The sequence below is a fragment of the Ostrinia furnacalis genome, unplaced genomic scaffold (genome assembly GCF_004193835.3).
Source record: "Ostrinia furnacalis isolate ACB-3 unplaced genomic scaffold, ASM419383v2 OfSCF1638, whole genome shotgun sequence".
NCBI classification, from domain to species: domain Eukaryota; kingdom Metazoa; phylum Arthropoda; class Insecta; order Lepidoptera; family Crambidae; genus Ostrinia; species Ostrinia furnacalis.
This window is the reverse complement of record NW_021131877.1, coordinates 201,980-229,336: the sequence shown is the minus strand read 5'-3', so window position 1 is coordinate 229,336 and position 27,357 is coordinate 201,980. Positions and strand designations below refer to the sequence as shown.

Sequence of the window (27,357 nt, the reverse complement as noted above, 5' to 3'; positions counted from 1 at the left end):
TTATCAAAGATTTTAGGAACTAGTTTGAAGCGAGAAGCGACATATCACAACTCTCAGATGAATACAAGGTTTTTCAGTCAATGATCAACCCATAGACTAACCTTTCCAATGGAAGTCTCACAGCCATTGTTTTCCCAAGCCGCGACAAAACGCCGTCTGGATACGGAGGTTCTTTCAGAGCCCGCTAAGCGTTCCAACAACCCTTCTGCTCCATTGTCTTCCCCAAGTAGCCAACCGGTGTACACGCACCCATCCCTCGTGATTTCCCCAAAAATCTACAGTGACCTGGACAAAGGTCCTTTTATTGTTCACGTGTCCCGTATCGAATCCGAGCCGAATGCCCCAACATATATCCAACCAATTAGATTTGGAAAGTTCTTGGTTACCCACAAAATCACTGATGTCATCAACGACGGCATAAAGAAAATTGGGAGAAATAGAATCTCAGTCGAGTTTTCCTCTGCTAGTGCAGCAAACAAATTCCTGAGTAATGAGGTCTTATCTCTCTGCAAGTATTCAGCTACAATCCCAACGTACAACGTGACCCGTATGGGCCTTATCAAACAAATTCCCTCTGATCTTCCAATGGAAGAACTTGCGGATTCACTGACGATTCCTGACGGATGTGGCATCCTACTTAAAGCTCGCCGCCTAAACAGAAAAGTGACCACAGACGGACAAGCGACCTGGGTCCCCACTCAATCGGTGGTGGTGACGTTTAAGGGACAGGTCTTGCCAAAACGAGTTTTCTTATTTCACAACTCCATCCCAGTTGAAACATATCAGCTTCCTACCATCCAGTGCCTCAACTGCTGCCGCTTTGGCCACGTCAAAGCCCAATGCAGGTCGAAGGCAAGATGTTTCCGATGCACACAACCCCACTCAGCGGACAGTTGCGATGTAACAGAGGAAAAGGCAACTTGTATTCATTGCTCAGGACCCCACTTTGCGCTTAGCAAATCCTGTCCAGAGCACTCAAGACAAAAAACCATAAAAATTGCTATGTCGCAAGACAATATATCCTACGCCGAGGCCTCGGCCCTGTACCCAGCAACTCGTAGGTCTTATGCCGACATCACGAAATCCCCATCACCTCAACCTCTTCCCTCATCATCACAACCCTCCCATTCTCAAGCATCTCACCTCCCTCTTTCCTACAAGAAAACCATTACTCGTTCTCCCCGCCCTCACGTGCCCTTAGGGAAAGGTTACGATAGACAGGCGCACCAGGCCATAATAGGCAATTGTGCCTCTAGCCTCCCTAATGGTTGTGCCCTTAATAACACCCCTCAATCATCACCGTTAGCTGACGAGGGTCTTTTAGACCTCGTCCTAACCCTTATCCTTCAGATTGTTTCCCAACACAAAAATAACATACCGTCCAACGTTGCCCACAAACTCTTCCAAATCTCTCAATTATCTAACAACAATGGCTATCCAGGCGGTCCAGTGGAACTGCCAGAGCATTAGACGGAAAAAACATGAAATCTCCTATTTAATTAATAAATATTCTCCATCGTTCCTAGCTGTCTCGGAGACCTGGCTAGTTCCGGAATCGCACTTTCGTGTGTCTGGCTATTCATGTCTCCGTGACGATAGAAATGATGGATACGCAGGAAGCGCCTTCCTCATAAGGCGCTCCCTTTCCTATTCCCAACTCCCTCTTCCCTCGCATAGCCAGGACATTAATGTCGTGGCCGTGCGAATTTTCGACCTATCCATCCTATCCGTCTACATTCCCCGCCCTAACTCATCCTGTCTCAATGAACTTCGTTTAGTTATTCTAGCTCTTCCACCTCCCGTTCTTGTCTTGGGCGATCTTAATTCCCATAACACCGCTTGGGGTTCATATCATACGGATTCTCCAGGTTCCTTACTTCTAGACCTTTTAGACGACCTTAACCTATGCGTTCTGAACAATGGCTGCCCGACTAGAAGATGCTCCCCATCTCAGAATCCGGCCACCGCGGTGGATGTATCCTTTTGTTCCCCCAATCTTATGTCTCTGCTTTCTTGGAGTGTTTTAAAAAGTACTTTCGGCAGCGACCACTTCCCTATTTTGATCACTATCCCTAACAAATCATCCCCAACAGTCCAATCCCCTCCTCTACTAAGATACAAATTAAATAACGCTGACTGGTCAGCTTTTTCCGTATCGGTAGATAACAAACTAGACTCCCTCCCTATAATTACTCCTTTAAATCCTATTTCAGTATACGAAAATTTTACAAACATCCTTCGGTCGTCAGCAGATGAACACTTTCCACAAAAAAAACCCACTCAAAAGATCTCCCCTCCGTGGTGGGACGCAGAATGTTCAGCCATTGTTCTCAGACGTAAGCAGGCCGAAAAACAATATAATAGATCTATGACTATGGAGAACTACCTGCACTATCAGCAGACAGCTGCCCAGACAAAGAAGTTTTTATCAAAAAAAAAAAAGTTAGGATGGTTTAATTTTTGTGAGTCTATGTCACCTAGGACTCCCTCTTCTGTGGTTTGGAAACAGATAAGAAGGTACCGTCAATCCCTTTCAACATCCAATCCCGCCTCAAATGATCCCTCTGTTTGGTTGGATGACTTTGCTGACAAATTAGCCCCTCCCTTTGTTCCCTATATGGATTGTTTCCCATCCTCCTCCTTTGTGCCCATTGCTTCAACTGGTATTTTAGATTCCCCTTTCACTGTTGATGAACTCCTGTCTGCATTAAGCGGCCTCTCTGATTCATCCCCTGGAGCCGATGGATTGCCATATTCGTTTTTAGTTAATTCCTCCCTCAGAGCTAAATCTTACTTCCTACAACTAATAAACTATTTTTTTGACCAGGGAATCACCCCTGACTCTTGGAAGGAACAAATTGTTATTCCTATACCGAAGCCAGGGAAGGACCCTTTGGAATATAGTTCCTACCGCCCTATTGCCTTATCCTCTGACCTTCTAAAAATCATGGAACATATGATTAGAAACCGTCTAGAATGGTTCGTGGAGTCTCGCGGTATTCTGGCGAAGTCTCAATTTGGTTTTCGCAAAGGTCTAAGTACTCTGGACAGCCTAAGCATCTTAACTACTGACATCAGATTGGCATTCAAAAATAAGGAATACCTAGTGGGAATTTTTTTGGACATTTCTTCTGCTTACGATAACGTCCTACTTCCAGTACTCAGGCAAAAATTGCTACATCTGAGTGGCTCGGAGAAGTTGGTTCGTTTCATCTGTAACTCATTAATGGCAAGATCTGTTTCAATTAAATGTCAAAATATCACATCCCCGCCCCGTCTACTCTGGAAGGGTCTACCCCAAGGATCCGTGCTCAGCCCACTTCTTTACAACATATTCACCTACGATCTTGACCAAGCTGTGGATTCCTTCTGCAATATTCTACAGTACGCCGATGATATTGCTCTTTACATTACATCTAAATCAATAGATCAGGCAAACACACGTCTTAATGCCGCTCTCAACTACCTCGGCGACTGGATGACGACTCACGGCCTATCCATCTCTGTGCCGAAATGCTGTTGCGTTACTTTCACTCGGAAACGGCACATCCCAGACATCGAGGTATACTTAGACGGTGACCCTATTCCCAGCTGTAACCAGGTCAAATTCTTGGGTCTGATCCTAGATACTAGACTAACAGGTATCGCTCATTTTAACTACATCCTTAAAAAGGCGGAAAAAGGAATCAACGTTATACGCGCCCTTTCTGGCACATGGTGGGGGGCTCATCCCTACTCTCAAAAGCTTCTTTACAACGCCATTGTTCGCAGCCATTTTGACTACGCGTCTTTTCTCCTGGACCCTTGCAATAAAGTTCCCCTCGATAAATTATCCAAAAGTCAGTCAAAGTGCCTACGTATAATTTTGGGAGCCATGAAATCATCGCCTATAAACGCATTACAAGTTGAGTGCGTTGACCCTCCCCTCTATTTACGTAGACAATATCTCAGCGACCGCTTCTTCGTTAAGGTTGCTCAGAATGCTTCCCATCCTCTTATAGAAAAACTCAAATTTCTCTCCTCTACTAATAATAATCCACCATCTTCTCAAAAAACTCCCTGCATTCTGCTAAGCCTCCAGAAATTTGGTCGTCTCCCGTGTCCCATTACTAAAATTGATATTTCCCCCCTCTTCTCCAACAGCTTCGAATCATTAGTATTCCAACCTCCTATTATCCTAAATTTTGGTATTTCAAAAGACTCTCCTACAGCTCCTCAAGAATTCAGAAATATTTTGGCTGAACACTGGCAGGGCTGGCTCACGATGTACACAGATGCGTCCAAGCTCGTTGATGACGGCTGTGTCGGCGCAGCAGTGTGGATACCTGTGTNCACCCCTGACTCTTGGAAGGAACAAATTGTAATTCCTATACCGAAGCCAGGGAAGGACCCTTTGGAATATAGTTCCTACCGCCCTATTGCCTTATCCTCTGCCCTTCTAAAAATCATGGAACATATGATTAGAAACCGTCTAGAATGGTTCGTGGAGTCTCGCGGTATTCTGGCGAAGTCTCAATTTGGTTTTCGCAAAGGTCTAAGTACTCTGGACAGCCTAAGCATCTTAACTACTGACATCAGATTGGCATTCAAAAATAAGGAATACCTAGTGGGAATTTTTTTGGACATTTCTTCTGCTTACGATAACGTCCTACTTCCAGTACTCAGGCAAAAATTGCTACATCTGAGTGGCTCGGAGAAGTTGGTTCGTTTCATCTGTAACTCATTAATGGCAAGATCTGTTTCAATTAAATGTCAAAATATCACATCCCCGCCCCGTCTACTCTGGAAGGGTCTACCCCAAGGATCCGTGCTCAGCCCACTTCTTTACAACATATACACCTACGATCTTGACCAAGCTGTGGATTCCTTCTGCAATATCCTACAGTACGCCGATGATATTGCTCTTTACATTACATCTAAATCAATAGATCAGGCAAACACACGTCTTAATGCCGCTCTGAACTACCTCGGCGACTGGATGACGACTCACGGCCTATCCATCTCTGTGCCGAAATGCTGTTGCGTTACTTTCACTCGGAAACGGCACATTCCAGACATCGAGGTATACTTAGACGGTGATCCTATTCCCAGCTGTAACCAGGTCAAATTCTTGGGTCTGATCCTAGATACTAGACTAACAGGTGTCGCTCATTTTAACTACATCCTTAAAAAGGCGGAAAAAGGAATCAACGTTATACGCGCCCTCTCTGGCACTTGGTGGGGGGCTCATCCCTACTCTCAAAAGCTTCTTTACAACGCCATTGTTCGCAGTCATTTTGACTACGCGTCTTTTCTCCTGGACCCTTGCAATAAAGTTCCCCTCGATAAATTATCCAAAAGTCAGTCAAAGTGCCTACGTATAATTTTGGGAGCCATGAAATCATCGCCTATAAACGCGTTACAAGTTGAGTGCGTTGACCCTCCCCTCTATTTACGTAGACAATATCTCAGCGACCGCTTCTTCGTTAAGGTTGCTCAGAATGCTTTCCATCCTCTTATAGAAAAACTCGAGTTTCTCTCCTCTACTAATAATCCATCATCTTCACAAAAAACTCCCTGCATTCTCCTAAGCCTCCAGAAATTTGGTCGTCTCCCGTGTCCCATTACTAAAATTGATATTTCCCCCCTCTTCTCCAACAGCTTCGAATCATTAGTATTTCAACCTCCTATTATCCTTAATTTTGGTATTTCAAAAGACTCTCCTACAGCTCCTCAAGAATTCAGAAATATTTTGGCTGAACACTGGCAGGGCTGGCTCACGATGTACACAGATGCGTCCAAGCTCGTTGATGACGGCTGTGTCGGCGCAGCAGTGTGGATACCTGTGTACAAAGTCGCACTTAGTTTTAAATGTCCCCCTGTTACATCGGTTTTCACCGGTGAAGCAATAGCAATTCTAGAAGCCATACTTTATGCGAAATCTCATTCACTAAATAATGTTTTAATTTTCTCGGACTCCCTTAGTTGTCTCCAATCAATTCTGGCTAACCCTTTCAAATCTAAAGTAAAATTTCCCACCGTTCTAAAAATAAGACAAGCCCTTTTCGATTGCCGTTTGAAAGATATCAATGTAGTATTGGCTTGGATTCCTAGTCACAGAGGAATCCCGGGTAACGAATCTGTCGACTCATGTGCTAAACATGCCATAACCTTCGGTTCACTGGAGCATTATTCTTTATTTTCTCACGATGCTGCATCTCTCTCCCAAGCCCATCTCTATAAATCGTGGAGAATACATTGGGACAACTCAAAAAGGTTGGCTGGCAAATATTACGCAGACATTCAGAAGGATATTCCCCCTAGACCATGGTTTTTTAAATATAAACACTTACCTAAAAGTACTGTCTCTATTATATGTCGGTTGCGAATTGGTCATGCGTGTACTCCGGTTCACTTAGCGAAGATGCACATAAAGGATAGTTCCTTGTGTGAATGTGGCTTAGACGAAGGTAATACTAATCATATTTTCTTCAACTGTCCAAACGTAGGTTCCTCCTTATTAGATTTCCTCCCTGAAAGCGTCCCTCGCCCTACTAATATTAAATGTTTATTAAACTCAATGAATCCCCCGCTTTTAAAACAGTTATCAAAATTTATCCAATCCCGCAAAATTCGTTTGTAGGTAATCCAAATTATTTTTCCCCTCCCAACCTTCCTCCTTCCTACCCTCTTTCTTCCATTTATTTTAATCGGTATTATGTATATATTTGTGTTGTCTCAATTTGTGATGTCTTTTTTGTTTAAGGTACTCACACAAATAATTTAGCTTAACATTTTAAACTTAAACATTTTTGAATTTTAAAAACCCTGTAAACTTTGTCAAAGCTGATTACGTGACATTGGCGAAATCGTGGTTCTCAAAACCAAGTTGTGGCCAAAATAAAAGAAGAAGAAGAAGAAGAAGAGAATGGGCAAATGATGTCATTGTCAATGTCAAAATCCGCTCCGCGGCTTTGCTTTCTTTCTTTCTTTTATTCTTTTTGTTTTTGCATTGCGCATGCATGGATCATGCATCATGCACGCACATTTCAATTAATTTTGCAAATTCGCTTCATCATAGGATTGAATATAGTTTTTGTTCCGTTTCCTCCCTAACAGTTGTTTGTTTCGTATATCCGATTTTGTTGTGGTGTACCTAATGTTTTCGACGGTGACGATTTTTCGTTGTACCTTGTCGTTTTATTGTGCAGTGCGTAGGTAGTAGTAAGCAGTTGTTATTGTGGTTGTTATCAAGTATTTTGTTACTGTACCTGCCACGCCATGCCATGAGCGGGTTTATTTCTTCGGTACATTGTATGTACCATAACTATCCCCATCCTAAAACTGGTTGTGGTTGACATCAGCAAAATGTCGCGTCCCCAACCCAAACGACCTTCGTTTGGGGTCGGGAACGCCTCTTGTATGGTAATTTTTGGTGAAGTAGCCTGAATAATGCCTTTTGTCTGCCATGATGGCACTTGATGTGTGTCAATTTTATTTTGGATCTTTTTCTCTTTCAACAATGATAAGTCAATCTGGTCATCGTTTTGCCCTAGAGGCACAAAAAAAGTGTGTACTCTTGAGTCCAGCGTTGTTCTATTATTAGGCATGGTGTTCATCTCATTGTCTGAAAGACAAAAAACAACAATATTAAAATCAGAAATTGTATTTGAATTGTTTTTGATTATGGTTTTAGTATTTTTTTCCGTCACAAATGAATTAAAGTGCATACCCACTAGTCCGGTGGGACGACCAGTGGGTTATGTGAGACTCTTCCTGCCAGATGGGCAGGGCCTAACTTCTCTTACCTGCTGCAGGTTATCATGAAAGGCGCAAATTTTTTAGTTTATTTTATTTTATTTTTATTCTAAACCATCTGCTCAGTGCAGCGTGAGCAGAACTGACAGAGTCGTTATGTAATGTTGGGCTTTGGGATGATGAAATAAGTAAAACTGACTGCAAATTAATAATTAAGAATGCGTTTATTGTTGTGCATAATCTTGTATACTATGAGCATATGGCTGGTTTTCTGTTCAGATGTTGATCAACAGGCGATCATCTTTCTGTTGTATAATTAATTCTCAAAAATATTATTTACCATGAATGAATGTTCAATGCACTAATCAGTGAAAGCTTTTTTCATAATGCTCATTACTGGCTTTCGATATTTGTGTGTCTCATCATCGAGTACCACAAGTATGTGTTCAGGATCGCTGTGATTGATCGCTTTTTATGTGTATACCTGGAATTGCCTTCCAGTGAAACTATCATTTTGATATCCGATTTTTCTTTGACCCAATTAACATACAATTTGGCCTTGACCATAAACGTATGGCTATCCTAATTCCAGAGTACCATAATACTATTAGTCATGATGGTATAGCAACCGAGACAGAATTGTCAATGCATCATGTCGTTTTAAACAAGATCAAAAAAGTTTAATAGCTAACATTTTTTTTTTCAAAATCATACTTTGCACTCATTTCCACTATGCGCATAGGGATCCGACAACGACAATAAAACTTTCCGCTGCGCATCATGAAATTAAATCAAATAAAATCATTTATTGCATTATTATATCATTTATTATATCCTAATAATTCGGAAGTAGACGTGCGCGCCGCGCTACTGCTACCCAGCGGCGGCGCGCCGACCTGTCAGGGTCGGCGTGGTGGCGGTGTGGTGGCGGCGCACAGTAGTTTGATATTAAAAAAAGGTGGACATAGGATCGAAAGTCATAATTTCACCGAAACAAAAATTGTTTTTGATAGCATTTTGAATGCTGATCAACATTTGTCATTATGCATTTTTCAATAAAACGAACCTTTCATGCTTAAAAAAAATATGACAAGAAAATTTGTATGGAGAAAAATCTCTTTTATTTTTTTTCTGGCTACTGTTGCAAACTGTAGCGGTCAAACCTTATGTAGTCGTAAGTACCTATGGTACCTAACATTACTACATAAATACTTTTTGCGGGCACGCGCGGCCAAGCGAGTAATGGACATGCAAAATTTTAAATATTTTTATTTATTCATTATTGATTTTAATGCACTTAAAGTAATTATTACTAGATAAATGTACTTAGTCTAACTCACTACAGCCCCCTATTACCTCATTTCACGCTAAAACCTTTCAAACTAGAACCTAAGTTTGTAGGTACTAGGTAGTCTAGTTGTTTTTATTGTCATTATAATATTCACTACTGGTCTACTGGTTATCGTGTAAGATAGATTAGGTAGATATCAACCCTTTACTTAGGTATATACCTACTTCTTGGCACTTATAATACCGACATACATGAATAAAAAAAGTCTTCAAGCAAGAACCCTTGACTTCAATGGTTATGAAAGCTTTTTTAACTTTCTAGAGTAGTCCTGAATAGATCCTTAAATCATTTTGACTGTCATAATCGATTACAGTAGGTAGCGGGATAGTTTCAATTTTGATAGAACTGTAATTTCCAGTTCTTCTGTTGAATAGTCTTATACTTTCGCAAAAATTTTCATTTTTTTTGTTCCTTTAAAGAGGTGTAAGTTTCTTTCCCTTCGTCTAAAAAGATAACGTACATAACACCTTTATAAGTAGCCTCAAACATAAAGCATAACTTTACCCAATCATCGAACTGAGAAAAATCTGAAATCCGACATTTATCACCTTCTTCCATTCATGTCTTCAATTATTATCTTCGTTCGAAAAACAATCAAAAAAAGATATTTTAGCCTATTCACTTATCTTGATCAGAGTGTTCAAAATAATCAAAGTCACTCACATACTTACTTTTTCCGAAAGAATCCAATAGGCAGGTTTGCAGTACACCAAAATGTTATCACATTATCTGCACCATGTATCAGCAGTTTTTATGTACGTTAGCTGGCATATAAAACTATAGGTAGAGGTGTACATAATGGATCTGCAATAATGTGTGGCAATACGGCTCGGAAACGTGGCCTCTCAATATAGGCCTTATAAATAAGCTCAAAATTGCACAACGTGCTATGGAGAGGGCTATGCTCGGTATTTCTTTATTACAAGATCGAATCAGAAATGAGGAGGAGATCCGTAAACGAACCAAAGTCGTTTACATAGCCCAACGGATTAGCAAGCTAAAGTGACAATGGGCAGGGCACATAGTACGCAGAACTAATGGCCGATGGGGCAGCAAGGTTCTGGACACGTACCGGAAAGCGCAGCGTAGGACGTCCACCCACAAGGTGGACCGACGACCTCATAAAGGTAGCAGGAAGGCGCTGGATGCAGGGCACCACCAAGCGGCCATTGTGGAAATCATTGGGGGAGGCCTATGTTCAGCAGTGGACGTTCTATGGTTGAAATGATGATGGATGATGAATAATGTGTAGAAGAGGGTTACGGATATTTCCATTTATGATGGAATTATTTGACTAACTGAATGGAGAGCCATAAAAATGTATTGTTTACTATATGGGTTGAAACCCTTACTGAACCCACTACCTACTGTAATCGATTATGACAGTCAAAATGATTTAAGGATCTATTCAGGACTACTCTAGAAAGTTAAACAATCTTTCATAACCATTGAAGTCAAGGGTTCTTGCTTGAAGACTTTTTTTAATCATGTATGTCGGTATTATAAGTGCCAAGAAGTAGGTATATACCTAAGTAAAGGGTTGATATCTACCTAATCTATCTTACACGATAACCAGTAGACCAGTAGTGAATATTATAATGACAATAAAAACAACTAGACTACCTAGTACCTACAAACTTAGGTTCTAGTTTGAAAGGTTTTAGCGTGAAATGAGGTAATAGGGGGCTGTAGTGAGTTAGACTAAGTACATTTATCTAGTAATAATTACTTTAAGTGCATTAAAATCAATAATGAATAAATAAAAATATTTAAAATTTTGCATGTCCATTACTCGCTTGGCCGCGCGTGCCCGCAAAAAGTGTTTATGTAGTAATGTTAGGTACCATAGGTACTTACGACTACATAAGGTTTGACCACTACAGTTTGCAACAGTAGCCAGAAAAAAAATAAAAAAGATTTTTCGCCATACAAATTTTCTTGTCATATTTTTTTTAAGCATGAAAGGCTCGTTTTATCGAAAAATGCATAATGACAAATGTTGATCAGCATTCAAAATGCTATCAAAAACAATTTTTGTTTCGGTGAAATTATGACTTTCGATCCTATGTCCACCTTTTTTTAATATCAAACTACTGTGCGGCGCGCCGGCGTGGCTATTTTTTTTTTTAAATAAAAAAAAAAAAAAATTCTAGAACCTATCCAGCAGTAGGTACTTATTTGAGTATTTTAAGTTACTAAATTAAAGAAAAATAATTGCGTATGACCGAATGAAAACTTTTATTAGGCACTTACTAACTACTGTGTGTGTTCTTTACATGACTTGGTAATTATTATGAATAAAAATAATTTTATTCACGCGTCCTGGGTTCAGTCGTGATCCCCCCCCCCCCCTTTACCACTAACCCCCTTTTACAGTTACCCCCATGTGGGTATTTATGGTTTTTGAGGTTTAATTAGTTAAAATTTGAGGTTATATTAGCACCTTAAGTCGAGCAGGCAGGGACTGCTTACTGATGTAAAATATCGTTATAGTACCAGTAAAAATTTTATTGGTGTTAGATAGATCATTTTCTGGATCACACTTTGTTTACTTCAGTTTATTTCGCCTGAAAATGTTTCGTCTGCGGCTCCGCATTATACGATACGATCTGTTCGAAGATTTCGTCAAATAGATCATTTTCTGGATCACACTTTGTTTACTTCAGTTTATTTCGCCTGAAATTATTTCGTCTTGGACTCCGCATTATCCGATACGATCTGTTCGAAAATTTCGTCAACCGTTTGCGGCCAGTCCATATAAAATGTATGAAAAGTACAGGAAATATGCCAGTGACGGCGTTTTTTGGTTGTGACCGTCTTCTATTCAATAGTATCACTAAATTAATTTCTCTGACATTTTGACATTGTGGTGCGTTTTGCTCGAACATGACACGTGTCTTCAGAAACAGATCAGTCTTCTAAAATTTTGCTTTCATCTGTCCACCCACAGGATTGATTTTAAAAACCACTCATCCTCAATGTCTCCATTGAGAAGGAAACGGCAAAATTGGTTTCTTCTTAATGGATCTTGTTCCTCCAGACCTTGCACACCTGTGCCGTGGAACGGGTATTTGTTATTTACATTCATTATTTTCCACACCTTCTATTGCGTAATGTTCAGATTTCGAGCTACTTTTCTGGTGCTGGTCGTTGGATGAAAATGATATCGTCATATTCCTCATTGGTAAAAGCAGCCATAGTCCGATTTTCTCGCCACAATTATCATAGTACAAATTTTAAAGTGTATTTGGTACAACTAGATTATTATTAAAATACAACTAAGATTATGGGAGACTGGTGTCTAATGTAGGCAAAGATTGTCGGTGTCTTAAGAGCACCAGAATTTAACGCCATATTTATGCCTTATTCCCTTTATAAGTTGTCTAATTATTCGGCCGCCCACAAAACAACACTCTGTCATCGTCGAATTCAATAAGAGTGGTCACCAGGGCACTTTCAGTTTCAAATATTATTGGTTTTGTATATTTATGGTATTTGTACAACGGGAAATCTTGGGTTAGAAAAACACAAGTTAGGATTTCGGTCTCAAACCTTTGCGTTAGGAGGGTTTTATAGTCTCTTGTCTTAGCAATTAGATACGGAATGTTTGCGTCTGTGACCACCTTAGCAATATGCTACCGACAATCTAGCCAGTATGTCCCGGCGTTGCACTCCGTACTTTGCCGAGGCGCAATTCTTGCACGAGGCCCTTACACCGAAAGTCTTCTATGTCTTAAATACAAAGACACTGTTTAATTACCTGAATATAACAAAGTTGGTTTTTGTTCAGATGGGGAGGCACGGCAAAGTCCTGTGATCCACAATACATGTGCATTTTTTGCGTCATCCTTTTAGTGTGACGACATATAATTTAACGCCATATTGTGCCTTTTGTTCTGAATTGATCGTCTGTTTTCTTCGGTCTGTTACGCGGGGAATTGAAAACAACTTTTAATTCGAACTTGATTTAGAATAGATTTTTGGATTATTTATCCGAGAGCAACCGCCGGTTTCTAGATCTGTACACGGACTGTCGACTCGAACAGGGCTTTGGATGCCAAACTGCTGACATGGCGGGATGGGCAGCTAGGGCAGCAATAAGGGATACATATACCGGATATAACAGGTCGCATCCACTTTGTTTTGGGCGCTGCGTTATCCCTTTAGTAAGAGCCATATTTCCCCCAAACCTTTCATTAATTGTCAAAATTTGAGTGGAGCCATGAAGTGGTTGAAAGCATCTGGATCTCTATTGATCAGCATTAATGTTTCCCGAAGGTCAAAAATGTTGAGGTAGAACGGGGAAGCAACGTCCTCCGTCATCAAGATTGGTATGGTACGGTCACCAATACCATAATTTGCCAAATCAAACAATGAATCATAGTTACACAACACACTGATACTTTAGAAGGCTCTCGGCTCATGGCGTTGTATCTCGCGGCCCACGTTCGAATGCCCCATCAGGGTTGCCAGATATCAGCTAAATCAATTCGCCTAATTTTTCCTACCGAGTAGCCTAAATCGCCTAATATTTTTTTTTCCTGAAGTAGCCTAATTCGCCTAACATTTTGAGGTAAGTATACAAAAATACATATCAAATCGACACATTAATGACAAACAGCTGTTTATGTCTTTCTAACTTACCCATGGTGACGTATGAAAAAAGAGATAGATAATGTTTACCTACTCATTANCCTAAAGTCCTGTGGCGTCGGCTTGTCCTTGAATTTTGGGACACGTTGTATACATAGTTGGTCAGGGAATTTTAAAAAAATTGTCAGGGAAAGTCAGGGAAAAGTCAGGGAATTTTTTCGAACATTTGCAGTGGACACCCTGCATGGTAATTTAGCATAGTAAATCAGATAAATTTCTAAGCAATAGTAAATTAATAGTAATGTAGTTATTTAATATAATATCCAATTAATGCTCATTTAATATCTGATGAACCTTTTCTATTTTCAGACAGTTCATTTCTTACAAAACTCAGATTGTAAGAACCAGAGTGCCCAAGCCATTCAAAAGTTTCTGGAGGCGATGAAGGCTTTCAAGCTGACCAAAACTGAGAAACTTATGATGGTGAATACTCCTCCCCGCACTGAACTGGAGATCCAGCTGGTAAGGCAGCTCTCTAAATGTTGCAAAACTAAGATGAATAATAAAAAGTCTTGGTATTAGACTACGCGCAGACCACCGATTTTTAGTTGGCCTATCGGTAAACAATCGGCCGATGAAAAATCGATGTTCTATGCCTTGGCTTACTCAAACTCCACAATCTGAGTTCCTCATTTGAAATGCTAACAGATTCTAACCTTGTAAGCTGTAGCTAGTATCATGCTAATTCCCATATAAGGTAGCACAAAGTGCACAATTAGCTAGAAATCCCATAAAAGCTAGAAATATTGTTGTGAATATAAAAAAAAAGTGTTAAAAATTGTAGCAAATCAGTAAAAAGATTGGAATTCCACTAAGGCAACTCAGTATAATAAATTAGCAAGCAAAATATGTTTATTTATTTCAATTATTACAGTTTAGTATTTATTACTTTCTTTGTACAGATTCTTTTTAATTTTTTTTTCAGAATTTCAAAGTAAGCTTAGGCCTTTGTGTATTAAAATTGTATATTAACTTGATTTCAGATTGTACAAGAGAGTGAGGAGAGATTATCCGAAGAAGACGTAAGGAAAATAATCAGCTTGTCCAATGAGTTCCTGCCACTGAGTGAGAACATATGACAAACGGACGAGGCTGATGAGCCGGAAGAAATAAATACATAAATTGTATTAATTAGCATAAAGTCGGATGCTTTTATACCACTGATATAAACTAAACCAGATATACATTTTAACCGTAAGGCCTTTGCCATTAGCGGCAATGCCGCCAAGCACATTAAATAACAATATATTTTTTCTTTTCAAGTTGGTTATCAAGCATTAGATTCGACTATTTGATATTGACCATTTGACCCTATAACGTCATAGTGATAACATTTGCTTACGTAAATATGTAATCAACGCACTATTAAAATTAAAATTTTAGTGTAAGGTATTTTTAAATTGTAAAATAAAATCATGTTTTGTGATGTAAAAATTAAGGGTTTTTATTTTTCTTTGAGATGTATTGTAGGTTCAGTAGTAAACATTCTTCCTATTCTGGTACTTGTGCCTTTGCTTCTGTCTATTGTTACTATTGTTACCTTTATTATATTATCTATTCCTAAATCTAGATAACATGCGTGTCCCGACTCAGCTACCAAGAGTCCTATGACTAAACTAGATCTAGACAACATAGCCTAAAAATATTTTAGAATGGAATATGTACTAAATAATTTACCCTAAATATTTTGTCTCTTGGGGAAAGCTCAGTAGTCAGCTAGGTATTCAGTCAAAAACAGCTATAATAGAGATTGAATAGTTTTAAGCATAGTTTCACCATCGTACGAAAAACAACTTCAAGGTCACATCTGTGGCACATTAATGGGTGCAATAATTGCAACAAAATCTGGGGGCAAAGCAAAGCGCAAATATGGTTGGCGCTACTATTGTTAAATATGGTTTGAATTAATTATTGCAGTGGCGGACTAACAGGGCGGCGGAAGGGGCCCGCCTCCGGCCCCCGGTCTTTGGGGGGCTCCAAATTCCTCCGCGTTCTCTTGATCAAATAAGACTTTAAACTACTCCCAGGATGGGATGAAGGATGTTGGGTTACTAATGGTGCCCCCTTCCCCCCGGACATTTCAGGGGCCCCGGCACTACCGGAAAAAGAACCCTAGATACGCTAAAGCTGGGGGGCCTCATTTAGCTTTGTCGCCCTGGGTGGGGTGGGCCTCTGACGGACTTAATCCGCTGAATTACTGTTAATTCCGATGTGCTGTTATTTACTTTTACTAGTAACTGAGCAATCATGGCGCGCCTGGTGCTGTACCGAGCGATCGCCAGCCCGCCCGCGCGCGCCGTGCTCATGCTCGGAGACATCCTGCAGTTGCCCATAGAGTGCTGCGAGGTCAATCTGCTGAAGGGAGAGCACAAGTCTCAGGAGTACAAAAAGGTGAGGAGCTGATGATGATAGTGTGTGCGGGAAATTGACCAAAGCGCAAGCCCGTAAGGCGAAGAAGTATGGGCGACGCACGGCGAAACTAACCGAAGTGCGTGTTTACACAATGTCTCGATGAGTTGCCCGCGTAGTGTACTTGCGCCATAAAGGACTAGCATTTATATTCAAACACTTCTTTTGCCTGCATAAAGTTGCATTTGCGCAATTTTGCATTCTCGGAGACCAGAGTTCCCTTATACTTTTTCTCTTAGGTAATAATTAGAAGCTTCCCTGCGCTTGCAAGTATTTTTAGTGCACTTCTTACTTCAGCAAAAAAATTCTTAACACTTTTAAAGTCTCTGGAACTGAATATTTTTGACTTTGTTTGGGAGTGAAAAGTAGTTTTGAAAAATGGTTTTCGTATGTATTTCAGATTAATCCAATGGGAACTGTGCCCGTGTTGCAAGATGGAGACTTCATCCTGTCAGAAAGGTATTGTTTTATTTTTTTATAGATTAGTACGTCCTAATAACTTCTATTAGCTACTTTTATAGTAATATTAACCTTAAACGTCGCGTTAAAACCCGTGTCTTACTATTTTAATTGAAATGGAACGCGAAAGTTTAAAATCTTATAATTATAATAATATTAAACTTTTCCCGCAGCTGCGCTAATATGGATGTTGGTAAGTCGCAGTAGTCGTTCGTTACCGCGCATCCCACTAATATCTTAAACTGTCTTCTCATATTCACTCCTACGTCCTTCTTCCTTTTTTTTGTTTGGTTTGAATGATTTTATTCTTTGTTATCAGCCACGCAATCATGAAGTATCTGCACGCGAGCTATGGCGGCGAACACCGCGAGCGTTTGTAGGTACCCAAGCGAGCATAAGGCGCGAGCTCTGGTGGACCAGGGCCAGGCCCTGTTCTTCAACGCGGGTTTCCTGTTCCCCCGGATGGGGTTTCTGTTAGTGAGTAATTTGTATGAAATCTTCCAAAACCAAGTTTATGAAACCCCTTGATTATTTTATGATTGTTCATGCCTGCCACTGCTTGAGTACTGAGCGCTTTGAGTCAGCAAGTCAATTAATTGCACTCCAAAAAAATTATATGGCAGGGCAAAAAAATAATGAGCCATGTAGGTACATGGCTCATTATTGACGCAGGCCGCTACCAACCGGGCAACATGGAAAGCATTGGGGGAGGCCTATGTTCAGCTGTGGACGCCCTATGACTGAGGATGATGAGGTAATTAATCATCATTCTCATCAAGAAGATGTTTAGTGTCCTATATCATCATCATTTCCTAGGCAAATTGAGGATTTGATCTACACTCCCAACTCTGACCCAGGGGTTGCCTGTGGTAACACGGTACTATTTCGTAATAATTTAATTTATTATTTTTCAGGTACCCTCGGTTTGCAGACTGGATCCAAGAACTAGAAGAGTTGCCAATTTTCAAAAATATAAACGCTGAGGGATTGTCGTATTTAAAAAAGTTTTGGTATAGAGCTCTAGAAATGCAGAAGTTGAAGCAGCAGTCATAGAAAAATTTAAGAAGTTTTAAGTTATAATAAATATTTTTATTGCCATGCTGTTCAAGAGTATTTTTGAAATAAATATAGAATGTATGTATGATTTTGCTGTTTTTTTATATCTAGTTACTTTTAATTAAATTGTTTCGAAACCCCAAAGAGTTTTGGAACTTCGAGCTTTGGAAGGTTAGTTAGTAGGTATGCAGTCGGTCCAACGGAACCAAATAATTAAAATTCAATTCCAATACAATACATAATTATTTTGAACTTAATGCTCCTGATTTAAGTTTTCCGGAAATCTACCTGTTGCTTTGAGTAGACCATGATCCCATGATCACATAAATGTGTGTCTCGATAGATGTCGTTGTTTAAGTTATGGTTATGGATACGAATAATCTTTGAGAAACACATGTATTGTAGTTATGTGAAACCGTATTTTTACACAATTATCTACAGGAAAATTAAATTGAGTTAATTACTTCCATAGCTAGTTCCACGGCTAGCATAATGTAATAAAAGACGGAATTTTTAGCGAGATGGTAATAGCGCCATCTTGTGAGCTTTTTTAAAATGACCATAACAGAATATTTACTTTCTGAACCTAATCCAATAGATGACACTAGTAGTCGACTCACAAAGCCTTCCGTTTTGATTTTAAGATTATGTTTCAGAACAATAAAATAGTGTTTAGCGTATTGAGGCTTTATCACCTAATTTGTTAACTGTGTACGTAATCCATCAATAAATACTGTATTTAATCGTATTGTCGTCTTTTTACACAAAATAAACATAGAATCTACATAGCGACATCTATTCGAGGCGGTCCGAACTTCCAAGTTACATGACGTTGTGTCCTTGCCGAGCAACTTTCGAACTTAGAACGTCTGAGGAATTTTGAATGGTTGTTGCATGCATTCTCTAAGTTGCCCCAAACGGCAGAAACGTGTACGGCGAAGTGCGGTCGACTCGTCGATGCGCAGCTGTCCCGCCGCGCTTGTCAATTATTAGTTTTTCCGAAACGCGTGTGTAAATAAACAACTTATTACTTTTCATTGCGACGAATGATGAAGTGATACAAATGTTTGTTTTATAATCGTGTCGATTTACAGTGGAGCGTTTGAATGAAACCGTAACCGCTTCTCGCAATGACATGGGAGAGCACTCTGTTACCTTTTGAGAAACCGGAGGCATTAAAATGTTTCATGTGGCCTAACTGATGCTTTTTTACTATAAATAAGTGTATTTGTTGATTGTAAGGACTATTGTGAATAGTTTAGTGACACTTGAAAGTTTGAATCGCAGTTTCCGATTCGGTCGTTTAGTCGTCTACACGTTTAAAAATGAGTGTTTTAAGTGGTTTGAGTAAGGCTGACATTAAGACAGCGAGCGATGGGCTGCTGGAGCTGCCCGAGGAGCGCCTGCACAGCATCATGCGCTCGGAGCCCATCACAGACGTCTACCACGTCGAGCAGACACCCTTCGCAAGGTCAGTCTCATGCCCTCTCTGTCACTCTCCAGCAGTAGGTACCTACCCGACAGCGTACGTCAACTCAAGTGTCAAATATTTTTTCATTCATGCTGTATGTCATGCTCACGCATTTTACGATATCATGTTTTGCTATGCAATTATGCACTTTCAGTTTCGAATTCACGAATAATTAAAACGAAAACGTTTAAATATTTGTGCTATTCGTAAAAAAATAAATAAACATGCACAGGTAATAGCTGTAATCAGCAGCTCAGGTTTCTTTTGCTCTTTGCCAGTAATCTAACTTGCTAACTAATTAATTACAATATTTTTACATCTTACTTTCATCCATTCATTAGGTGTTTTTAAACAATACACCTGTAGTCCTGTAATGTGGTTAGTCAACGAAATTACATTGTTTACTAAAGACAGCTGACCTAGAGAAACAAAATTTTCAATAGTTTCTCAGCAATAAAAAATGTAATGACCTAATGATTTTCTTTTAGAGCCATAATGCTGAATCATAAGGCTGCCAACACAAAGTTATAAAATATTACATGAGCACATACATACTCAACAGACATTTCATGGCCAATGTTGATAGCTTATATAATATGGCGGACTCGCTTGGCTAAGCACTATCATTGTATGCTACAGAGCAAGTAATACAATAGGTTTATGCAGCAGAATTGTGGAGACAATATGTTATTATACGTACTGGCATTGTTTTTGATGTCTTTTCTACATTATCAGGTAATGTTTATCACATAGTCGCTGATAAAGTGGAGTGATGAATATGTAGGGGCTTGATAATGTACGATAAGCTGGTTATTTTTGCACTCTTGAGGAATAAGATAAGGAATATTTTTCAAGACGTAAGTCTAAAAACAAAATTGACACATAATCTTTACTTTTCAATATTTTTCCACCTATCAATCTTAATTAATTTTTATTCAATGTTAGATTTGGTATCCCAAAGTAGCAAAAATTTTGCATAAGGCTTTGTTATATATAATTAAAATACACTTATCCCAACTAATATTATAAATGCGAAAGTAACTCTGTCTGTCTGTCTGTCTGTCTGTCTGTCTGTTACGCTTTCCCGCTTAAACCTCGCAACCGATTTTGATGAAATTTGGCATAGAGATAGTTTGAGTCCCGGGAAAGAACATAGGATAGTTTTTATCCCGGTTTTTGAAACAGGGACGCGCGCGATAAAGTTTTTCTGTGACAGACACAATTCCACGCGGGCGAAGCCGCGGGCGGAAAGCTAGTAAATTATATGATAATGAGCCACTTAGTTGATATGGCTGTTGAACAATTAAGACAATAAGAATAATCATTAGAACAGGTACCTACTTGAGTAGATTTGCTGTATGAATATGCCTGTCTGATACTTGCCCCAAGGACACTTGGACAGGTTCTGCCAGGTAATTAGGTGATTACATATTCCTAATTAATGTAGTGACTAAGTTTACATAGAATAGGTCATAATCATATTATCTAATTGACAGCAGATTAATATTACACCATGGCATCATCATAATCTTACATAATATTTAAATTAGTTCTCCAGAAGTAATTCTGTTAATTCATTTCTTGTGTATTTTTTACTTTGTTTTCAATTGATAACTTATTTGAAATGTAAAATTAGATATAACATGTCTGGTAGGGGTCATTGCAATAAACTTGTACCTAGGTAAAGTACATATTTAAGATTAAATACTGAGTACATAAATCTTTTGTATTTTTTATATCTACAGCTTTATAAGCACCATTTTCAGGGCCGCGCCGCCCCTGTGTGCGATGTGTGCGGCGCACACAGGCGCCAAGACAATAGGGGCGCCGCGCCGCTACTGCCACCTATTTTTTTTTTAAATGGAGTNCGGCCCTGACCATTTTTATTAACTTTCTGAGTTAATAACTTTTTTTTCTTCTCCTGACTAGACTTAGTAACAAATGTATTTTTCAACCAAAAATAATTTCATAATTTACTATTTCTTTAAAAGTTTATTGCACAAAAACAGCAGTAATAAAATACAACTTATATTATACATGATACTTTGTCCAATAAAAAAGATAAAATTTAATACATCAATTAAATTTATAATGTAAATAGAATAAAAAACTTCAGCCATTATAGAATTGAACTTCTTTATTCACACATTATTTTATTATCTAGCTAGGTATTTATTACAATTTATAAATTGTATATGCAATTGTAGAGTCGATCAGCTGTACAATTTTATGATGGTAGGACAATAGAATTGGAGTCTTTCCGTCATTCTTTATTATTCATTTATCACCTGAACAAATTGCAACGTCTGCTCTCTGAAAAATATTGTATGTAAACGTACTTTCCTGTCTCTACTAACCAATTCAAACCAGTTTGAAATGAAAATGTATTTACAATTTATTAGCTTTTATTATTTATTAACACAATTTAATAAATTATAACCACAAGTTTCAAAATGCCACTTTTGTTCATCTTAGAACAGGTTAGGGACTCATCAAATAATATGATGATTCATTCATATTGACCTTAATTAAAGTGTTTTCCTATTCATGTTTATGAATAAATAAATTTTAGGTTGTGTGTGTTTCGATTTAAATAAAAAAAAAACTGTTTCTATCTAAAATAGGTTTCCATATTTATTAAATATGGGTTATTGATACTGNAAATAAGGGTTATTGATACTGAAAATGACAGAAATGAGTAAAATATTCTTTGTTACTGAACTGATACTGTTGGACCTTGGACCTGCCATAACTATGTTACTATGAAAGCACCCAACTGTGTTGCTTCAATTAAGCTGCCTGCTGTTTGTTTTATCTAGTAAGCAATAGGCTAGTTTCCTAAAAAAAATTTTTAGTCCGTCAATTTCAATATAAAAAAATATTGGACACGTATATTTTTAATTGTCAATCAAAGAAATAATTACAAAGTTATAAATAGTGCGTTGAAGTTCCGCGCGACGTCACAAAGTGCTGCAATTTTACGCACTCACTGACGGCACGGGCCTTTTCTTTAGAACTTTGGCACGCTTTGTCTCTTTACATTTTCATTAGTTTTAAAAAGTTAAAAATACGTGTTAAGTAGTTTTTGATAAGCTAACTGACGGACTAATTAAAACTCTTGCTTTTATACCCAGGAAACATCCCTATTAGTTCGATCATCCATTTGTTTACAAGTGGCACCAGCTCGCACATGGCATGGCGCAGCGCGGATCTTTCCATGCGCTGGCGCAATGACGCGCAAGGTCGCTGTGCGCTGACGTCGCCATTATCGGTCGTCGCCGTCGACTTCAATCGCCCGACTAATTGCAGTTTTTTGTGCGATAGTCGCTGTTCAGCCTCCCCCTGCCCCGCCGAGGCCGATCGGAACTGGTTCGGAGCGGGTTCCGCTGGTTTGTGAAACGAATCCATTTCCCCTGCCGGCTGCGCTGCGTACTTTGACAGATTTTACTATTACGTCGCTGTGAATTTATATTGAATGTAACAATGCCTCAATAATCCAATGGAAGCATTCGTTTTATGCAATGAATGCTGTTTATTAGTTGAAACTATTTAGATGTATCAGTTAAAACAGTATTTTAATATGTCAGACATTTACAACGTTCTCAAACTGTAAATTTCCACAGCACCTTCTACCAAGGACAAAAATCCAAAGGCTGTGTAGCATCTGGTGGCGGAGTAAAAGGCATGGCCACTTCGAAACCGGATATGCGAGTTTCTTCCATAATTTCTTTTTACAATTTGTTATTATGAACATAAAAATACGATTAGATAATTTCGGCGATTAGAGTATAGTTAGTGATTTATTTCGTACGCCATAAACGTAACTATCAAAAATAGCCTCGGGTCAGTCAGTTACGGCTAGTTTAAGTGAAATTCAACATTTCATCGTGCGGTGCGCACTGGCGTTTAAGTAAATGAAAGGAATCGCTTAGTGGCCGCCAGCAGTTATTGGCAATTTCTCCGCGACGTCGCCCTGGGCGGCTCGTTTCCCGGGAGCGGGAGAGATAGCAGTTTTTGCTCGTCCGGCGTCGCCCGCGCCGGCGCTCGCTGGCGAGATGTAATCGTGGACTTTCTACAGCTGAGCGGTTGGTCGCCGGAGCGGTTTCACTTTCATGCGCGGCGGAATGCGGCCGGACCTCCGACCCGCGCCCGCGTGTCACCGCCACCCCGCACCCCCCACCCCCCACACCACGCCGACCCGGAGCCCTTAGCGAATGCACATGCAACGAACACGTTTTGCATATTATTATACCAACGTCTCCCTCGCACCGTTGGCATAATACTCACTGATTACTGAATAAGTTTCTTATGGCGACACTAACGGTCCTCGGGCACCGCTGGCGATCTGGAACCAGTTCGTCAACGGCTTGCGAACGCCCTAGAACACAATCGGTTAATTCTGTAAGCACAAGCGGCCCGAATACCTGAGTTGGATGCCGGCGCCGGCTGGCGAGCTATCCGCGCTAATATCTTATTCGTGTCATTAGTGCGAAATGCCAGCCGTTTGGCACCCGCGGCGCCGCCCGCGGCCGCGCGTTCCCTCGCGGCCGATGCACCGGCCTGGCCCGCACCAGCTAAATTCGGGACCGTTGCATCACGCATCACTTTCGGTCTCGTTTGTCACGAGGCTATTTTAGATCGAGTGTCGATTATTAGAACGCTGTTTTTAGCCCTGCGAGCCGTTTGCCGCGCGAACCATTTTTGTCATCGTGACTAACTCGTAAAACACTCAGGAAACTTAATTAATTAGCTATAGAGACAACCTCGCATTTCTTATTCAAATAGGACGTCGAGCTAAAAGTGGATACAATAAGGCTATAGGTGAGTTTCAAAGTCGGCTCCAAGTATGCAGCGATTCTCGGCAGCGAACACAGCAGATATCTCGACTTTGCGGAACGAAACCCGATCCGTATGCAGTGGCACGCGAGCGAGGCCAGCGCGCCCGGTTGTCGCCGCTCAGCTCTGCAGTCGCTGTATTTTCCTTCCAGTAGCTCGTATAGAATTATTTTTTGATATCTGAACTCTGCTCCCACCCTTTGTAATACCCTATTGAAAGCTAGCATGACTCGCGGGTCGTAAAACATGCTGTTTGTTAGCGCGCAGCGTCACGCTCGGCAGACGCCCCGGAATGAGCCGCCGTTGGCAGCGGTCGTGCCCTTCGCGCGCAAGGCCTCGCCGAGTGTTCACCTGCACAGGAGCCGGGGGCGGCTCCCATGCGGCCGCAAGTTGTGCAAGCGCGGTGACACTCGCGGCACGTGGGCGATCGCCAGCTCAACTAGAGAACAATCGAGCCTCATTCAAATCAACATCGGAATGCAGGCTTTTGATATCGTTACAAAACCAACTGTAACGGTGGGCCAATGTCAACATGGCTCCTGTTGACGTTGGATTGTCTCTATGTAAATACGCTGGCCGCGTACAGTTCGCTGCATTCTCGTGTAGGCGACTAGATTTTCCAACACTCGGGTTGGGCACCGGCATAATGTAGCCACGCAGCATGGCTGTGTAGCGAAAGTCTTGCCGACCTTCGGCGTCTAGATATGGGCGTTAATAAGTGTCTCGCGTCTCGAGACACCTAATTACACGTTAGATTTTTAAAATAAAATGTTATCTTTCGTTCAGCTTTTACAATTTCGGATTGTGAAACTGAATAGAATGCTGTGATATATTCGCAGGAAGTTACACTGTTGCGTTGCAATCAGTCGGATAGATCGCGTGCTCGAGCAGATTATACTGCTGATATATCTGGTACACCAGCGCGGCCGCGTACCCCCGCTGACAATATTTTTAGTGGTAACTATCTTAAGTATGCACGGCCAAGATTGCATCGTTCGCTTATCGGCGATGCACCAGTTGGTTAAATTTAGAATACGATCAGATGGAATATCGTAGAGCTAATTGTTTGTTTGGCTCTGCTGAAGGTATGCATTTGAACGGAACCTGTATTATACTGAACTGAACCTATGGTTTGAGTCCATATAGGTTAAGATATTCGCATTGTGTTTATTAACGCACCATACTTCTGAATCAGGCGCGATCGTGAATCACAGTTATGAGACTTGTAAGTGATGTAATGCGTTGTTGTCGGGCCTTCCCGCGCCTCTGCGAAATTCGGACACGTCCTTAAAACGAGATTGCAACGATTGCATATTAAACTTGCATGAAATGCATGTCAAATTTTGCACTTTCATTTTCTCCAAGAAGTAAATGTAAATGTGTTTTGTAATCCGCTCGGAGGTTGGAACCCTCGGATATCGTCGCTCGTGACTAGATTAGCTTTTATGGCCGCTTCTTATCGTATTGTTTATCATTGCAAATTCAATATTCCGAGATATCAAGGGCGCAAAGGGGCCACGACGAGCTAATATTGACGTATCTCGGTTACATTGTTTGTTTTCTTGATGGATGCGGTTCGTTATAAGATTCTTTGTTTATCCTCTCCCCTAACCTTGATAAGTTCAGTGACTGCACAAATCTAGTTTATTTATTTATTTATACTTCAATGCCAAAAATATTAACATTAGGCGAACTTAATGCCATAAGGCATTCTCATCCAGTTTAGTTTCACGTGTGTGTGCTTCCGAATCATATCAATCGATGAACCCGAACGTAAGTCGGAAATGAACGGTAGTCACATGCACCCTGACTTACGCTCACACCTATAATAAACATGTTGTTGAACAGCACTTGATGGACGACAAATCTGGAACAAAAATAGTCGCCAAGGTGTGGGGCAACGTCGTAACAAATTGAATTTTATCGCCCGCCCCCTAATTTCGAACTAATACAAACGTCAGTCTTGATGGATCTTATGAGCGGGCGCCGTATTGGCCGTAAACGGAGTTATTCCAGCGTTCCTCAGGGATTTATCGCACGTCAACCGGCGCTGCGTAAATATAATTAGAGAGGCTATTTATCAGCTCGGCGGAAGGGCGCTCCTATCGCCGCCGTAAATCTACCACCGCCGCTGACGGCTCAATCCGGCGAAGAAACGGAATGTCATACTAATGGCAAGGGCTAGGGCGAATTTGTCCGCGCGGATCTATCCTCCATACGTTACAATCAACCAGGATTACGCCGGCTTATTTGCGTAGTCCGATAGACCAGTCGGGGCTGGTCGTCTTCGGGATTAGATTAATTTATGACGGCTCTGAGCGAGCTAAACTTGGCCGTCGGCATTCCTGGCGAAAGCGCCTATTAGTGATGCTCCATGTGTTTCTGTCGTTTGTTTGCTGTCGCGGTGTATGTATGCAGTCCAAGGACAACGGCGCCGACCGCGACGCTGCGCAACGCACTACGTCTGTCGATGCTCATTTGTCTGCCGATACCTCAGAACTTATATGGAGACGCTATGCCCAACTTGTTGCGCTCATCTTGACATTCTAATGCGAAAAAGCTACGAATTCTTACCACAAGTATTTACAACAGAATCTCGACTGCATTGAGATTCAAAGCCTACCTGACTGGTTATTAGTTTTAGTTGTTATGAAAATGTATATTGATGGCTGGGAGTGGCACACCAAGTAAAAGTAATGAATGCATGAATTTGCAGCGACAGACGCGTGTCTAGCGGGGTGGTCAGGCGCAGGCGCAGGCACGGACCGCCATTAGCATAACCGTGCACTCTCGCGCACCGCCCCGCCCTGCCCTATTCCACGGCATTGTGCACATACACATAACCTATCTCACCAACTCGCAACCTCTTACTTTTCCTATAATAAATGTCAGACCCAACAATAATAATAAACTCTCAACAAAATACAAAGAAAAAAGGAAATAAAATGTTAACTTTGAATTCAATGTCACTTGAATGTCAGCATCTTACAAAAGTTTAATTTTACAAATAATATGTTATAAGGAAATGCAATTTCAGTTAACCCTTATTGAAACTAACAATAAAATTACACATCAGCACATGCAAATCACGTACAGTCAATGTCATCCTTTATTATTTTATTGCTCGAGTGCGCTGTTAAGTGTCGGTATTGTCCGCTGTTTACCGAGGCGGGCATTAAAAGTATTCTCTTTCTGTACGAAATGCGAGTGTATCCATGAATATTTAATGGGACTCCTGCGCAGCCCTGACCTTTATTTTGGCCTTTCTCCGTGGCCATTGTTCTTGCAGTTCTGCTGCATTCAATTTATCTAATATTTGTATGTTTTGTTGCAGGTAAGCGCGACCTGGTTGAAGGAGCTCATTCTAACTTTGTGGTAAAGTAAA

General features: G+C 40.5%; 3 protein-coding genes and 1 pseudogene across 8 annotated transcripts in view; all 4 read left to right on the top strand.

Annotated features, from left to right (window-relative positions):
* The first annotated feature begins 839 nt into the window (after positions 1–839).
* On the top strand, positions 840–6,795 carry LOC114353264 (uncharacterized). The gene is made up of 5 exons (XM_028305182.1): positions 840–900; positions 1,869–1,975; positions 2,828–2,996; positions 4,200–6,449; positions 6,746–6,795. The coding sequence occupies exons 1-5, from the start codon at positions 840–842 to the stop codon at positions 6,769–6,771; spliced, it is 2,613 nt and encodes an 870-aa protein (XP_028160983.1). The 3' UTR covers positions 6,772–6,795.
* Positions 6,796–14,046: 7,251 nt separating this feature from the next.
* Positions 14,047–15,082, top strand: LOC114353249 (DNA-directed RNA polymerase III subunit RPC9-like). The gene is made up of 2 exons (XM_028305165.1): positions 14,047–14,203; positions 14,725–15,082. Exons 1-2 carry the CDS (start codon positions 14,123–14,125, stop codon positions 14,818–14,820), a joined length of 177 nt encoding a protein of 58 aa, XP_028160966.1. The 5' UTR covers positions 14,047–14,122; the 3' UTR covers positions 14,821–15,082.
* Positions 15,083–15,221: 139 nt separating this feature from the next.
* Positions 15,222–17,753, top strand: LOC114353248 (glutathione S-transferase 1-like; annotated as a pseudogene).
* Positions 17,754–18,572: 819 nt separating this feature from the next.
* The window catches only part of Drak (Death-associated protein kinase related), a 152,989-nt gene continuing 144,204 nt past the window's right edge, over positions 18,573–27,357 (top strand). For all 6 annotated transcript variants that reach the window (XM_028305132.1, XM_028305131.1, XM_028305130.1 and 3 more), the window contains exon 1: positions 18,573–19,136. In XM_028305132.1, the coding sequence (XP_028160933.1) occupies positions 18,991–19,136 (146 nt within the window). In that variant the 5' untranslated portion in view covers positions 18,573–18,990. The remainder of the gene's footprint in view (positions 19,137–27,357) is intronic.

What these genes read in the sequence shown, in the direction of transcription:
- LOC114353249 (XM_028305165.1), top strand. Translation starts at nt 14,123, where the DNA reads ATGAAGGCTTTCAAGCTGACCAAAACTGAGAAACTTATGATGGTGAAT. An exon ending in CTGAACTGGAGATCCAGCTG is followed by an intron (nt 14,204 to 14,724) that starts GTAAGGCAGCTC and finishes ACTTGATTTCAG; the next exon opens with ATTGTACAAGAGAGTGAGGA.